Here is a 16,649-nt window from a genome sequence, read left to right as displayed (position 1 = left end):
CGTACCTAACCCCACGTAGAACTCTCACATAGACCATGGGTTAGTACACAAAGCACAATGGACAATGCTTACCAAACCATGGGATCACTTGATCCCTCTCGGTACATCTTCTACGCTTTGTGAGTTGATCAACTTGATTCACTCTTGACTTAGTCTTGATCAACCTTAAATCTTTCCAACTCTCTTCATTTGGATTATGTCTTGAAGGTAAACATGAATGATCACACAATCTTCTTCTTCAAGACATGCTTGCAATAAGCTCAACTCTCACATGACCAAGCTTTGGATAATTCCTTAATAGCACCTTGGTCAATACAAACTCTCCTTGAAACCAACACATGTACTCCAAGAAAAGCCTATGGACAAAACCTTCAAATATAACTCAAGGCAACCACTAGTCCATAGAGATTGTCATCAATTACCAAAACCAAACATGGGGGCACCACATGTTCTTTCACCCGGCGGCGCGGAAAGCGGCGAAGCGGCGAGGTGGCGAAGCGCCGAGGTTGCGAAGTGGCGAGGTTGCGAGGGGAGGGCGCGTGGCTGTGTTCTGTGCGCGTGACGAGCACGGGATTTTATAGGCGCGCGCGAAGCGGCGCGCCAAATCTACCGTGCCATGTGCCACTTTCTCCCGCGCGCGGTAAGTTCCCGCCACCGCTGGAGCTCACGGAACCAGCCGGCGCGCGCTAAAACCAAAATTACCGCGCGGGCGCGCCTTTTGCCGCGCCTGTGGGAGATGCTCTTAGACTTGATTAAATCTCAGTGGACTAAGACCTAACTGATGAAGCTATGTACCTAGGGTAGGGTCATGGATGTGTCCAAGATACCCTCCCCAAGGACATCTCTAAAAGAACCAGGAGCATTCGAAGAAAAATCATCATCCACTCGACCATGAAGCTATGTTCCATTCGGTAGTCTTGAAGACACTCGACCGTATGGACAATCACTCGACTACCAGAAGATCTAGAGCAACTCCACTCTGCAATGGTCGAGAATTAAGCCATAGCTTTAATGGTCATTATGTATCTTTATTGCAGGCATTACCAGTAACGTCCCCATCTTTATGTACCTTAAACCCTTTGTAACTGAGGGCGGGAGGGGTCTGGCGAACTCTATATAAGCCACCCCCTCCTCAGGGACAAGGGTTCGCACCCCCTGTAACTCACACGCATATAATCCAGTCGACCGCCTCCGGGCTTCGAGACGGCTGTTACTTCCTCCGAGAAGGGACTGAACTCATAAAACTCGCGTGTACAACTCCTCCATAGTTGAGATTTTGCCTCTACATTCCTAACCCCCCCCCCCCACCATTCTACTGCCAGACTTAGAACCACGACACTAACCACACCCTTTTCTTTAATAGTCACAGTATAATATCGTGGTTAGACTTGTAAGGATATGCACATGCTGACATCGAGCACACATTACGTACATCCACGTCCACTTTCATGTAATATCGCTAAGAGCATCTCCGGTCGTTGCGCCCCCAAGACGCGCCGAAAACCGCCGCTTGGGGGCGAGCCGACGCTATTTTAGGCTTGGGTGCTAGTGCGTTCCCAGCCACCGCCCCCCAGGTCGCCCCAGGCGCCGATATCGGACCAGTATCGGCGCTTTCAGCCCATTTTCGGCGCTGGATTGGCCCAATTTCCAGCGCAAAACGGCCCACGCTCGACGTGTTTCGGCTCTCATTCAAATAAAATCATCAATAAAATCATCACAAATAATAAAAACACTCATATTTCATTGCACGTCCAGCTAGGCGTTGCCCTTGAGCCTCCATAGGTGCTCCACTAGATCCTGCTGCAGCTGATGATGCACCTGTGGTCTCGGATCTCCTGGCGCATGTTGAGGAAGGTCGTCCATGTTGCAGGGAGCTCGTGATCCACTTGGGCAAGAGGATCCTGGTTGTAATATGGTTCAGTGTCAAACACTGGCTTTTCCTGCTCGCTCTCAATGATCATGTTGTGCAAAATGACACAACAAGTCATGATTTCCCACATTTGATCTTTCGACCAAGTCTTAGCGGGGTACCGGACAACAGCAAATCGAGATTGGAGCACGTCAAATGCTCGCTCGACATCATTCCTGCAAGCCTCCTGAACCTTTGAAAAGTGGGAGTTCTTGCCTCCTGGCACAGGGCTTGAGATAGTCTTCACAGCGAGGAATGGTGAGATAGCGGCGGCGGCGGCGGAGAGGTGGCTGGCGACGCCGGGATCGGCAAGGTGTCGGGGAAGGAGAGGGAAAACGGGGCGAATCAGTGTGACTTTTCGCATGACAGTGGGGACCCGGGCGATTTTTCCTTCCGCCGGCGCCCCCAAGCGCCCCTAGTGCGCCGGGTTCGGCCTGGGCGCGCCGGGTCAGAAAACGGGCCGATCCGGCGGATTTCGGCGTCTTGGGAGCGCGACTGGACCGTTTTTTTAACGCCGACGCTAAAAAACCCGGCCTGCGAGGGCGTCTTGGGGGCGCGGCTTGAGATGATCTAACTGGATATGTACAAGGAGTCTCTGTAACTCTGTTGATTAGTTGCAGTCAACAGCACGCTTGAGATATCTGAACCTTAAGCCTCAAGGTAAACTAGAGGTCTACAACGGAGGTCGCCCCTTTTCCTTCGGTTGCATCGCATCACCTAACTCGCATTTGACTAATCCTGTCACAATTTCCATGTTGGCGTTTACTACTGTACTATGGATGCATCTAGATCTAGCTATCTCACGGGGGAATAGAATAGCGTGCGTAGCCCGGGGGTCGGCGTTTCGGCGTTTTCTTGAGCGCCGACCGTTGCACCACGTCCACATCCTTGGTCCAGTTGCGCTATAGCCTATGAGCAAAGCAGCCGCCAGTTCAGAAGGGAAAAAGACATGGCGGTTTGGCGGGTCCTGCTCGGTTTTCCAATTTTTATGCCGCCCCAGCACGCCGCTCCGGGCTTCCGGTCCAGCGTCTGCGGGCGGCAGGCTCCGCTTCTGCCGTCCTACCTCTTGCGTGATCGCCATAGACACATGTTTATTGTGTAGTTTTCAGGCCTTCTTTGTGGTTATCACTTGTTGGAAAATGGTGTTAATCGGACGTAGAACACTCGACTCACTATACTTTAAGGCTAACAAGAGGAGAATAGAACCACCGCTATGAGGTACTCTCTCTGTTCAAAAAAGCTTGTTCCTCAAATGGATGAATCTAGCATCAAATTAGTGCTAGATACATCCATTTAAAAGATAACCTTGAGACAAGTTTTTCCGGACGGAAGAAGTATGTTCCCAAGTCCCGACCCCTTCATGACAGCGAAAAAACGTACTACTATGTACAATGGCCACGTTACTGGGTAGTGTGGCATGGACACCTCAAGAAATCTCTCAAAAAGCTTTAAGTTTCAACGATAAAACTTATAGTTTTTGCATCTAAAAATGCCAAGTTTCAACAAGTTTCAGAGATATACTTTTAAGCAATTTTTTCGTAGGTCCTAGGCAAAATGTAATTGAATTTTATCGGTAGCTCATACTAAGTTTCAACACTAGAACTTAACACATTCTTTTAAAAGTCGTCAAAATATATTCAAAATGGATCTTATTTCCAAGCGCTAGTCACGAGAAACACGAATACGAAAGCATAACTTAATTTGGTCGTTCAAAATATATAGGACTTTGAAAGTCGAAAGCCAAAATAAAAAGCTGACACGAGGGACCGAGTGCCCCCGCACTTTTGTGTCGCAAAATCCTTGTCTGACACCTCCATTGCTGTTCTTAGTTGCGGACACCTCCATTGCCGGGGTAAGTCACACCAGTTCGTGGTCTGGGGGGAATGGGCAAGTCCGAGGGCACCAGCGAACCAAGCACACCTCAGATGTTTAGCTTCCTTGTAATGGAACCAGTCTCAAGATTTATTTCGAACTTTTCAACGATATCCGTTAAGTGGGAGGAGACTTTCCATCGATTACGAGGTGTCTATGGTTACTTCGGTAATCTCAAAATGTTGTGTCAACTCAGTTTCTCAAGAAGTGTCTGTGGTTACCTCGAACTCTCTCAAAATGTTGTGTCAGCTCAGTTTCTCAAAGGTGCTCATAGGAGTAGGTGTCTGTGTGTGTGCACTCGTAGGAGTGAATATAAGTTTTTTTTTGAGAAATAGGGGTGAATGTAAGTGCATGTATGTGAGTATGTATGATTTTACCGTGTTACAAAAGTCCCACGACACCCGAACTCTCTCACAAGCAGTGCTAGTTTTCTCTCTCCTTTTTAGAATCCTAAAATCTAAAAAGTGCATACGCACTATTTGGTTGCATTGAGCGGCCACGTCTCGCATGCATATGGTTGTTAATTTTTTGTCTTCTAATGCATGTGGTTGTTAGTATTAAATGCGTTCACACTAATTACGCCATTCCGAACAGAACATATCCACGTATATTCATTTTAGAGTTTTAAATTTTAAAAAGTCATATCTTTCAAACCGCGTGTCGGAATTCAAATCCGTTTTCACTGCTGAAACTCTTGCGACGAGATTTTTGAAACTAGATCCCGCATGAGTATGTTTCGATGAAATTTTTTTGATGCCAACTTTGGTGCTATATGGTGCAACTTTAGTACTATATTGTGCAACTTTTTGCAAAACCAATTTTTGGATCTGCATAATTCAACTTCCTATGAGATTGCATTCTAGCAACCATGACAACTTTGATATTTAGTTGACAGGACTATTGCCACACACACATGCTCAGTTGGCGCGATAATGTAGTCTAGTTCATACATTGATATTTAGTTGACAGGACTATTTACACACACATATGCTTAGTTGGCGCGGCAATATAGTTTAGTTGCACACATATTGATGTTTAATTGGCAGGACTATTGACACACACATATGCTCAGTTGGCACGGCAATGTAGTCTAGTTGCACAGACATTGATGTTTAGTTGGCATGACTATTTGGCACACACAAATATACTCAGTTGGCACGGTAATGTAGTCTAGTTGCACATACATTGATGTTTAGTTGGGAGGACTATTTTGGCACACACACATATGCTCAGTTGGCGCGACAATGTAGTTTAGTTGCACATACATTGATGTTTAGTTGGCAGGAAGACTAGTTCGCCGAAACATGCCCATGCAGGATCTACTTTTGAAGAGCACGTCGCGAGGATTTCAACAGTGAAAACGGATCTAAATTTCGGCGCGCGGTTTAGAGTATATGTCTTTTATAATTTTGAAAACTAAAAATTGATGCAGAAGGGATGAACATGAGGAAAATTAATGTAATGGCATGCAGGCATCCATCACGTGAGAAGAGACCACACAGAATAATTAATTAACAGTGTCATTTTTAACATTTTTAGATTATACTAGTTTGCACTTACTTTATTTGGCCGGCCAGCCGCTAGCGAACGCTAGCTAGCGCCCGGCCGCCAGCTAGACCCGTCCTTTTACAATTCAGGCACGGTGCTAGACAACCCTGGCCTGCAACACAAATTTTCGGCCCAACATGTGTCCGCCATGACACACAATTAACAGGGTCAGGCAACCTTCGCCCTGCCACAGAATAAGGATTCGATCCCGGGCCGCTAGGTTACAGCGCAACACTCGCTAACCACCTGAGCCTGGTCAGTCATGTGATCATGTGCAGCTTCTTCTTTCTTGTATTCTTTTGTTTTCCTTTTTCTTTTTTCTTCTTTCTTTTATTTATTCTTTTCCTTTTTCTGTTTTCTTTCTTCCTTTTTTTTCTAATTCGATATAAAAAGTTCACCGGATTATATGAACGTTTTTTCAAAATTGATGAACTTTTTTCAAAATTCATGATTTTTTTCAAATTCGGCGAACTTTTTTTCCAAATCCGTGAACTATTTTTTAAATTCAATGAACTTTTTTCAAATTATATGGTCTTTTTTTAATTCAATGAACTTTTTATCAAGTTCAATAAACTTTTTTCGAAGTTTGTGAACCTTTTTCAAAATAGATGAACTTTTTTCAAAGTCGGTTAACTTTTTTTCGAAATTCAATGAACTTATTTTTGAAAATCGATGAACTTTTTCCCAAAATCAACAAACTTTTTGAAATTTTGTGAACTTTTTCTAAAAATAAATGAACTTTTTCCTAATTCATAAATTTGTTTTGAATACATGAACTCTTTTCTAAGTCATGATTGTTTTTAATATTTTGTTCTGATTTTTTCCCAAACAAATCACGTTTTTTATTGAAATGTATGTGGAAGAAATAGTGCAGCAATATTTTAACTTTTTGTAACGAAAACATTCACAAGCTTGTAGTAGCTCTAGTGGTTACGCAACATGCGCATGACCTAAACGGTGGCAGCTCGAGTCCTCACAGGAGCAAACTGGGGTTTTTTTGTGAACAAAACCAACTCGTGTTAGCACGGCAGCGTTGATGGGCCGGCCCACCCAAGAGAGCGCGTGAGCGCCGGGTTCGTCTGGCGGCGCTAAAAGCGCCAGTTAGGAGCTCCCATAAGGCCGACCCCGAAAGCCAGGCCGGACACAACATGACCCTTTCATTGTGGGCTTAAGGCCCGACATGATACGCGCCCAAGTCACCCTTTTTATTTAAAACTGATTGGGCAAGTTGGGGCTATTTTGGCATTTTAACCTTAAATTTGAAATTTCAAGGGGTGAAATGGTGACAAAAATAGCAAAAAACAAAAGCCCAAAATGGTACAAAACCGAAAAGCAACGCGGGCCAGCATGCAGCCGGCCCATGTAGCCAGAGGGAAGGAGAGCTCACCCACAAGACACCACCATGGGCCGGGACCGCATCACGCTCGTGCACAACGACAAAAAATGTATTATAGTGGCGCGCCTATGTCTAGCTTGACATGAGATAGTAGGACGTCTTGCTTCAGCCAGACGCCCGATTGGGACGGCCCAACACGGACATGCCTTCAGCGATTTTTTTAATTCACTTTTTTTTGCGTTTCGTTTTCTTACATTTGCTTGTATTTCAAAATAGTCTGAATATATCTATATAAGTTTATATACAAAATTAGAAAAATGATTATCACACATTAGAAAAAAATATTAAACTTGTATAAAAAATGTTCTAATGTATAACAAATTGTAGAATGTGTATGAAAAAATAGAAATCAAAATGTATATATGAAATTTTTATTTCCCACAAAAAAGATGGTTATCATGTATTTGGAAAATGTTAAACCTGTCTGTAAAAAATGTTCCTGATATATACAAAAAATGTACAATGTTTATGGGAAAAGTAGACATAAAAAATATATGTTTCAAAAATCTTAATCATGTAGTCAAAAAATATTAAAGGTGTATATAAAATATGTTCCTGATTTATACAAAAATGCACAATATGTATGCAAAAAAGTAGACATAAATATATATTTGTTCAAAAAAAATTAATCATGTATTTGGAAAATGGTACATGTGTATAAAAAAAGGTTCCTGATGTATATGAAAAAAAATATACATACAATATATATGTTTTAAAAAATGCTACAGGTGTATATGAAAAATGTACAATGCGTATGGAAAAGGTAGGTGTAAAAAACACTACTTCCGATCCAAATTAAGTGACGTGGTTTTAGTTTTCAAATTTGAACTAAAACCACAAATCCAAAAGAAGTTTCATGATTTTAGTTCAAAGTTGAACTAAGACCATGACACTTGTTTTGGATCAGAGGGAGTATATGTTTTAAAAAATATCGATCATGTATTTGGAAAATGATAAACTTGTATATAAAAAATGTTTGTGATGTATACAAAAAATGTTAGATGCATATGTAAAAGGTTGACATCAAAGTATATATATTTTAAAAAATGTTAATCATCTATTTGGAAAATGTTAATGTGTACAGAAAAATGTTTTAAATGTATAAGAAAAATCTTTCTGTAATTGGAAAAAATGTGAAACATTTATAAAAATACATTCTTGTTATGTACGGAAAGAGAAAGAACAAACCAATAAAAATGGACCGAAGAAACAACAGATTAAAGAAACCAATGAAAAAGAATAGAAATAGTGAAAACCAAAAAAGAAACAATAAAAACAAAGAAAACCGATGAAAGCCAAGAAAGAAACAAAGAAAATGAAAGAAAAATACAAGAAACAGGAAACATATAAATCAATGAAAAGGATAAAAACAAAAAACCAAAAAAGAGAAAAAAAGATAAAGAGAAAACCTGTAAAACAGAGAAAAGAATCGGAATAACCCGATTGAAAAACAATGAAAAAACAGCAAACCAAAAATCTGGTGATGAAACAAAAAACCAGAAGAAAAGAAACGAAAAAACCATAGGAAGCCGAAGCGAAAGCGAGCGAGGTATATACGAGTATGGGCTGGGCCAATACTGTGGCTGTAAGGAAAACTTCAGTCGAGACTTAAACGCGAGATACAGCTCTCGAGTACTCCCTCTGTTCTGTTCGGAATTACTTATCGCAGAAATGGATGTATCTAAATATATTTTAGTTCTAGATACATCTATATCCGCGACAAGTAATTTTGAACGGAGGGAGTATTACAGAACGATTGGCCGTTCCAAAAAGAAAAAGAAAAAAGGAGAGGGATCGGCCGGGATTTGGGTCTGCGTCTTGAGGCGAAGGAACCCTACCGATCGAGGCGACGGGGTGACGGCGCACGAGCGGACGGACTCGGTGCCTCCGGCGACTAGTCCGAAGACGACGAAGGACTTCCCCCAGGTAACTCACCTCCTCCTTCTCCTCCCTCTCTCCATCCAGCCCTGCCGCCCTAGCCCCGACGGCGGCGGCTCCCTCCGTCTCCCCCCTGCTCTTCTTCCGTCGCCTGCCGCGACCTGCAGCCTCCGCTCAGGCTGCTCCCTCTCTTCCCTTGCAGTCGCCCACTCAGAGCATACCTTAGACCACGGGAGCCACCCAATCCCCGTCTCATCTAATCTCTTCCCCCCTCTTTCTTTGGATAACATGAGAATAACACAGAAATCTTACGAGCAGATTGCAGCTGAACCAAATACTGTTTTTGCATTAAACAGGATTTATTTACGCAGCTTTCAGCTATACAGAGCACCCTAGCAAACAATAGAAAAAATAGCGAACTTTATTGATTACAGTACTCAATAAGAACTAGAGTACCTATTTGCAACTTTATTTAGAGTAAAAGGTAGTGTTGGAACCTATCAACAACAATGATTCAATGAGTCCAGACTATATCAAACTAACTACGTGGATGCAAGAAAATGTTGTTTAGAATAGTCAATCTCTAGTGCAGACTAAATTCGACATCTACTCAGGCAGGCATACCAGCAAACGACCCATGCTTCACAATTGTAAACATATAATGTATTAGTAGCGTATGTGCCGCAAAAGGATTTCATGGCGAACACATTATTGCCAGTCATAAAAACATCATTTAAAGATAGAGATTCTACAGTCCTCAGCTATGAGGCCACATGACTACTGATCCAATCGACAATGTTTAATTGTCCTCCCTTATGAAAGAAAAGATGATGGTGTTAACAAGAATTATACCAAGCTGATTCCACACTGGACAAAACATGACCACCATGAGATCATCTAAGTTGCAATGGATATATTATCACACAATGAACCATTTGAGTGTACTGAACGACCACAAATGAACAAAATTGACAAACAACAATATCAAGTAAGTTGTGAGTACCAGAAGAAAAAAGAGAAAATAATTTTTGATTTCGTTTTCTGTGTGTGCGCTTCTGTCAACTGAGTTTCACACTGAATTTCACCTGCTTCAGCTGAAGAGTGTCTGTGAGCACGAGGTACAGTGGCTACTACTGCCCAGGCGTTTTGTACACAAACTACACATACTTAGGAGGTCCATGGTACATTTACATTACTAAAGGGTGGTCATTTTAGTACACTACTACCACACTATCTACCATGAACAGGAGGTCCCTGATCTGATTCATATGATCTGCAAGCACAAAAAACTTAGATTCAGAACTTTGTAAGCATGCTAGTTGATTTTTAGATTGTTGCACATCTAGAAATAATGTTAGAAAGTGAGCATTCTCACCCACATTCACACATGAGATCCAAAAGTAATTTTCTATTTACATATATCATACAGAACACATGAGTTTATACAGAGAACACATGAGCTTATACATGCACACAAACTCAGATATTCTTCATCACAGAATAAGCTAAGACCAAGTGCACCACACATTGCTATCTAGTTTCTAGCAAAGCCAGTACATGAAATATTAGCTATGTACTAGTTTTTTCTTTTACTAAACGACCCAACTTTATTTTGAATAACTAAAGAGAGTACATCAAATTGAAGACATTGAAACACACACGAACTGTCTTTCATGACAAATCTAATGGCATTACAATCTCTATCTATTCTGAAACACACACTAGGATAGGATTCCCATTTTTATTTATCCATATAACTATGTTGTTAGATTTGTGTGCTATGCGTAGTGTCCTTCCATCGAATCATAAAGAGGAGTCTGGGTAAGTTTAAGATAGGGACAGTTTTCTTAAGCTAAGCGCATTATAAATGGCTGCTGCTCTGCTGCTAGTATCTTGTTTGGATCAACCAATGAGTAATCAAAGCTCCCAGTAAGCGTCATGGCCTCTTCCACCTTAGAATTAGCACATGCTGGTGGTTACACTAAGGGCGAGTTCCCTATCCTTGGTCCTTGGACTCTTACCACCCAAGCACAGAACTCTTGCTTCCTTTCTTATATGATTCTCCAACTTGGATTGGTCCACTTAGTTTGAGGAAGAAGATTTGAGGGAGTACAACACCCAATCACGTTATTTTCATTCTAAGTGTAAGAAGCAGCGCCTAGTTAGTCTTTTTCAAATCCACATGATATGCATATCACTTGTTTCGCAGGCATGTGAAACCCTAGCATATCAACTGAACTCAAGTGTGATGGCCAATGGATGTAATAATTTTTACTTTGAGTCTTTACTAGAAGGTATCCCAGGGGCTGTATTGTATAACCAAGGCTTTAGGATGCAGTTGCCATGGTGGAAAAAATCCTGGTTAAAATCTTGATGTACTTCTGAATTTACTCCACCTAATTATCATTTCGAATTCCAATTTATTATGTGTTCAGGGTAACAAAATGAGAAAATTCTACTCCCTCCGCCCCATAATATAATAACGTTTTTGACACTACACAAGTGTCAAAAACGCTCTTATAATGTGGGACAGAGGGAGTAGCATTTGTAAGAACTCAAATTGACAGATTTTTCACCTTTTTCACTCTAAAGACAGAATCATAGAATGGATTTGAGCTTGAAATTTTATACATATGTAATTGGACCATGAAGTACATTTTGCATAAACAAAATCCATATATTTTTGTGACTTGTGTTAGTTTCAGTGACCACAATTGCACCCAAGCCCTTGGTCCATACAGTATGAACCCAGTGTCCCCTAGTGTGTATAATGATCAATGCTAAGAAAGATTTGCCCCTTAGTGTGATCTAGTAAATCTGCCTGTTATTGAACTGTTGAATTGCTGTTTAATTGATATAGATACTGCTGAGTGCAAGATGAGCAGTAACCGTGGGAGGAGCCGTAGTCCAGTTGAAGTCAAGGATGACCACTCTAAGGGGAGTGAGGGTTATGGAAGGAAAGAGTACGTGAGAGATCTACAGAATGATAGTCAAACCAGACCAGGCAGAGGTCATGAATTTGTTAGGCATTCCTACGGAGCATCACGTGAATCCAGGAGGCATGATGATTATAGGAGGTATCATGATAAACGTGCTGATGATGAAAGGAGCCGTCCTAGAACTTCTCGGCCAGATCGGGAGTCAAGGGCTGACACTTACTATGATCATTCAAAGCGTGATGGCACATCTGATAGATCACATGGTGATTGGAGAAATGCCGACAGCAGGTATGGGGATAAATCTGTTAAGCGAGAGCAGAGGAGTAAGAATCAGGAAAAACATGAGTCCCCACGTGAATACCATAGACATGATGTCGCAGAGTACGAGAAAGATGCTAATTTAAGAAAGGAAACCCACTCTTCCAGAAGGTATCCAGAAGAAAGTGAAAGTAAAAACAAGGAAAAGTTCAAGCAGGACGAGGCTGTAAAGAAGAGAAGTGGCAAGGAAATTGAGAAAAGCAGCTGCGCAGCAGAACCTGAGTTAGAAACTAGGCAGAAGAGAAGAAGCTTATTCAGTTCTGTTGGTCCAGATGTTGAAAATGAACAGCACAAGGAAATGGATACTTCAGGAGGTTGGTTGATATTTTGATTTTTTTTGTTAGTTCTGAAAATTTCTTGTACTGACACACTGATGCATTATTCTACTGAGATGTGATTATGGACTTCTTGACCTTAAACATAGTTTCTGCTAATTCTGCATCAGGAATTAAAGAGGAAACCATGAATGATCTGAATGCAGCAAAAGTTGCAGCAATGAAAGCTGCTGAATTAGGTGAGTTCCCTCAGTTTGTTATCAATATTTTTTCTTCCATTTTTGCACCATCTCAAGGATCCATGTCTTCATTAGTTTAGTTTCTTCTGTGCTATTTCTTGAATGTGATGCGTGGACCTATTAAAAATATGGTTTTGTGTGAAATAAAGTAGGTATAGTATATTTGTTGGGCTGAACATTTCTTGGTTAGCACAAGAATTTGGTTCCATGATGGTCCAGTGATATGACTATGATGTTAATCTCTTCCATGGTAGATCAGAGCTATGCAATCTTCCACTTGCATGCATGACTGACCACCTCCTTGCATGTTCTGTTGCAGTGAATAAGAACATTGTAGGATTTGGAGTCGGAACTGGGCGGCTATCCACTGACCAGAAGAAGAAGCTGCTCTGGGGTAACAAAAAGAGTAACCCTCCAGAGGTATATCTTGGATAGCATCTACTCTCTCCGTTCCTATATATTTGTCTTTCTAGAGATTTCAACAAGTGACTACATACGAAGCAAAATGAGTGAATCTACACTCTAAAGTATGTCTATATACATCTGTATGTGGTAACCATTTGATATCTCTAAAAAGACAAATATTTAGGAACGGAGGAAGTATTTATTTTCAACTTGCTTCTTTCCATTCCACTATTCCTGTATACCATACTTTTGCAACATATTTTTACCTTCGTCCTAATGCTTCAGACAAGTACTCACTGGGACTCAAATCTGTTTTCTGATCGGGAGCGCCAAGAGAAATTCAACAAACTCATGGTAATTCCTTCAAGATGTGTAATTTTGAAATATAATACTGATCTGAATTCTGCTGAGCAACAACATATATACCCCATTACTCTGCGATGCACTAACACTTTTTTAGAGTCTGAGGATGCCTTGGCCTAATGCAGGGTGTGAAGAGCAATGCCTCTGCCTCAGTTCAAGAGAGCAAGGCTGGCAACGAGGAGGGTCCGGCGGAAGTCAAGAAACAAGAGGAACTCGACACCGACCTGGAGAAACTCTATGTAGCAGGCCTGCGCCGGAGAGATGGCCGAACCGTTGGTCTCGGCCTGTAGGGAACTCTGCCTGCAAGTGTCAAGTGCCTCCGATGTACACGCTTCGTTGGCTTTGGCTGCCTGTTTTGCATCGACTGTAGAAACGTGTTATTATATTGTCATCGTGTGTCTCATAAACAGTTTATGTCTGCTTGACACTTGTATCTTCTCACCCGGGAGGACTTGTGCACTTAGATGTCTGCTTTGCTTGCCCTTTGATGTCAATATGAGTTTCCGGATTAAAAAAAATAAGCTATCGATAGAGGCTGTAATGAGAGTTACAAAGGAGCTAGGCGGATAAAAAAGCACAGAAAAAGGGGAAAAGGCTGGGCCTTCACTCACGCGGCCGATCCCAAGGGACCATGGTCACCCGTCGCAGCATCCGTGGTCGTCCCACCATCGGTTTGAAGTGTGGCTGATTGCCGTCGTCGGCTCTTCATCTGGGCTGTAGCAAGAAAAAATGCCACTCCCAACAAAATCAACCGGTTCCAACAAAACATATCTCACCGCCGTTGGGGGTGCAACAAAGCCTCCTGCAAGTCCAGCAAGATTTAGTGTCGGTTCCATCAAAACAAAATGACGGTGCCAGCAAAAACGAGTTGATGATAGTTGGTTCCAACAATTCACAGCGCGGTTGCAGCTTCTCCGACAACCGGTTCCAGCAAAAAAGAATGAAAGTGCCAGCAAAAAACAAGTCGACGGTCGTTTGCTTCCAACAATTGTCAGTGTTGTTGCAGCTTCCCGGCGACCCGTTCCAGCAAAGTGACATGCCGGTAATAGCATTAGTGCCCCATCAGCTCTTGGTCGTCGGTGGTGCATGCATCACGGGTGCGGCCGATCCCAAGGGACCATGGTCATCCGTCGCAGCATCCGTGGCCGCCCCACCATCGGTTTGAAGTGCGGCTAGTTGCCGTCGCCGGCTCTTGTAGCCTTTGTCGAGGCTGCTGAAGAAAAATAATGTCGGCCATGGATGAGAGGTCATACGGGCAGGGTGCATGTGCACCTGAAGCGCGGGTGCGGTGAGTCGAGAATAGGGGGCCAAATTTCATGTTTTGACCCTTTTGGTCAAGTTTAGCACGATCTGACCCGGTTCATTTTTTTACATTTGACCATTTTCCTACCGTCAGGGAACCCGGCGGTAGGATTACCTAGCCTACCGCCAGCACCTTTGGTGGTAGGGTAATGGCAGCCGCCATCCTGCCAACGGTCAGATGCTGATCTGGCAGACGGCCTACCGCCAGAGGCCTCGGCGGTAGGATGTGCAACCCTACCGCCACGAGCCCCGGTGGTAGGGTGTGCAACCCTGCCGTAGAACAACTGTCACTTCTGGTCACAATGTCTAGGGCCGTGGAGTGAGGCTCCCTACCGTCGGAGGCCCTGGCGGTAGGTTGTGCAACCCTACTGCCGCGAGCCCCGGCGGTAGGGCCTGATCATAGTGCATTTTTTTCACACAATTTTGATTTTGTCTTCAATATTTTTGCCACAACAATTTCATACACTTAAAAACAATAATACCAAATAGCACACATCCACACATGTATAAACTAAGAAACATAATAGTTCACGAAGCCAACATAAAAAGTTTTACATAGCACACATCCACACATGTAGCACAAAGTTTTACATAGCAAGTTCAACAAATACCAAATAGTTTCACGAAGCCGCATAAAAAGTTTAACTAACTAGTTCAACGGACTAGTTCAACCGCAACAACTTCACTTCCTCCTTCCCCTCTTCGAGGTACAATCCTCGTTGTTCTTTGAACGGTTCTCAGCCGCCTTCTTCTTGCGCCGAGGAGGACGCGCTCTCTGAAACGGGGATGGACTTGCCCAATCCCTCTTCGGCACATGCCTCATCTCAAGCTAGGTTGTCTGAGTTGGTGGAGGTGCGCCATCGTCGTCGTACTCCTCCTCCTCATCGCTCTGTTGCTCTTCTTCCTCTTGTTCATTTTCTGCTCCCTCCTCGTCCTCTTCTTCATCTTCACCTTCTTCGTCCTCGTCCTCCTTCTCGTCCTCTTTAGCCACCCTAGACGATGAGGCGGCGTGGCTCGTTGAAGCGAGCCTATGCATCGGGGCTTTAGGAGCATAAGCATCAACGGAGAAGGTAGCGCACCCAAGCAGGCCTACCAGCTTGCGACATTTGTTGATGAACTTTTGCAATAAGAATGAAACGAGAACATAATATGGATCAAGCTTATGGTTAAAAACTAAAATGAACTTAAGAAAGAATGTAATTGTAGGAGTCTCGATGTTACCTTCATCGTTCCCCTCAACTTGTTCTCACTATCTCAAGTCCCGGGGATAGAACTTAGCGCATCCGAGGCTTCAAAAATGCTTTTGTTCAGCTTTGAAGACTACAAAACAATAAATTAATCACACTCACTAAATTAGATTTCATCCAACCGTCGGTTGAAAACAGATAAAAACAACTTACCACTTTGTTCATGAGGGGTCCATACTCCCTAAATCCGCCTTTTAGCTCTTTGATGATGTCATTGTAGGCTTCATTCTCGGAGTCGTCATCGTACAGTTCTTCGGCATCTGCTGTCGTCCACTAGGGCCTCAGGCGCAGATGATGCTTGATGCTATTGTCGTACCACATCATGTGATCCTTGTACTCACTCCAGTCCATCACTTTCCTCTCCACATCTTTGCGAGTTTTCCACTCATTCCATTCCTTCACATATCTGGCATGTTGCTCTCCCAGTCTGTGATCGACTGATTCTTCTGCCTGCTCATCCTGCAAGGCATAAGAAAGAATGTAAAACGCCATTAGAAAGAATGTAAAACATCAAAACAAAGGCTTGTATCCTGGTGGTACTCACAAGTGTAGGTCGTAGCCATCGGTATCGGTGAGACCGCCTGGTGGTGTATGTTGCGCCTTACCAAATTGCGCGGCAACGCGATGTGGCAAGTGGTACTCGATGGCGTAGACACAAATCATGGGCACGATGCACCGCCAGAGAAGCCGGTCCTGCTTGCACATCACGTTCATCTCGAACCCCCACTCTCGTTCATCATATGGCCGCCAATTAACCTAATACCAAAAATGGTAAGCTCAAGTGAAGTGAAAGTGTTGTCGAAACTATTCAAAATATAGTTCTTATACATGGAAAACCGTCAGTGTTGGGAAACGTAGTAATTTCAAAAAAATTCCTACGCACACGCAAGATCATGGTGATGCATAGCAACGGGAGGGGAGAGTGTTGTCTACGTACCCTCGTAGACCGAAAGCGAAA

The 16,649-nt window shown here is 42.9% G+C and overlaps 1 protein-coding gene across 2 annotated transcripts; it reads left to right on the top strand.

Moving 5' to 3' along the window:
* The first annotated feature begins 8,496 nt into the window (after positions 1-8,496).
* Positions 8,497-13,636, top strand: LOC125552303 (peptidyl-prolyl cis-trans isomerase G-like). Of its 2 annotated transcripts, none has more exons than XM_048715799.1 (6): positions 8,497-8,651; positions 11,464-12,174; positions 12,306-12,374; positions 12,694-12,794; positions 13,065-13,133; positions 13,268-13,636. In XM_048715799.1, the coding sequence occupies exons 2-6, from the start codon at positions 11,481-11,483 to the stop codon at positions 13,430-13,432; spliced, it is 1,098 nt and encodes a 365-aa protein (XP_048571756.1). In that variant the 5' UTR covers positions 8,497-8,651; positions 11,464-11,480; the 3' UTR covers positions 13,433-13,636. The 2 variants fall into 2 exon arrangements, with proteins under 2 accessions (XP_048571756.1, XP_048571755.1); XM_048715798.1 differs by having other exon boundaries at positions 13,240-13,636.
* The last annotated feature ends 3,013 nt before the right edge of the window (positions 13,637-16,649 follow it).

Source organism: Triticum urartu, chromosome 4 (assembly GCF_003073215.2).
Source record: "Triticum urartu cultivar G1812 chromosome 4, Tu2.1, whole genome shotgun sequence".
Taxonomy (NCBI): domain Eukaryota; kingdom Viridiplantae; phylum Streptophyta; class Magnoliopsida; order Poales; family Poaceae; genus Triticum; species Triticum urartu.
The sequence above is the reverse complement of the archived record's forward strand: the minus strand, read 5'-3'. Positions and strand labels throughout refer to the sequence as shown.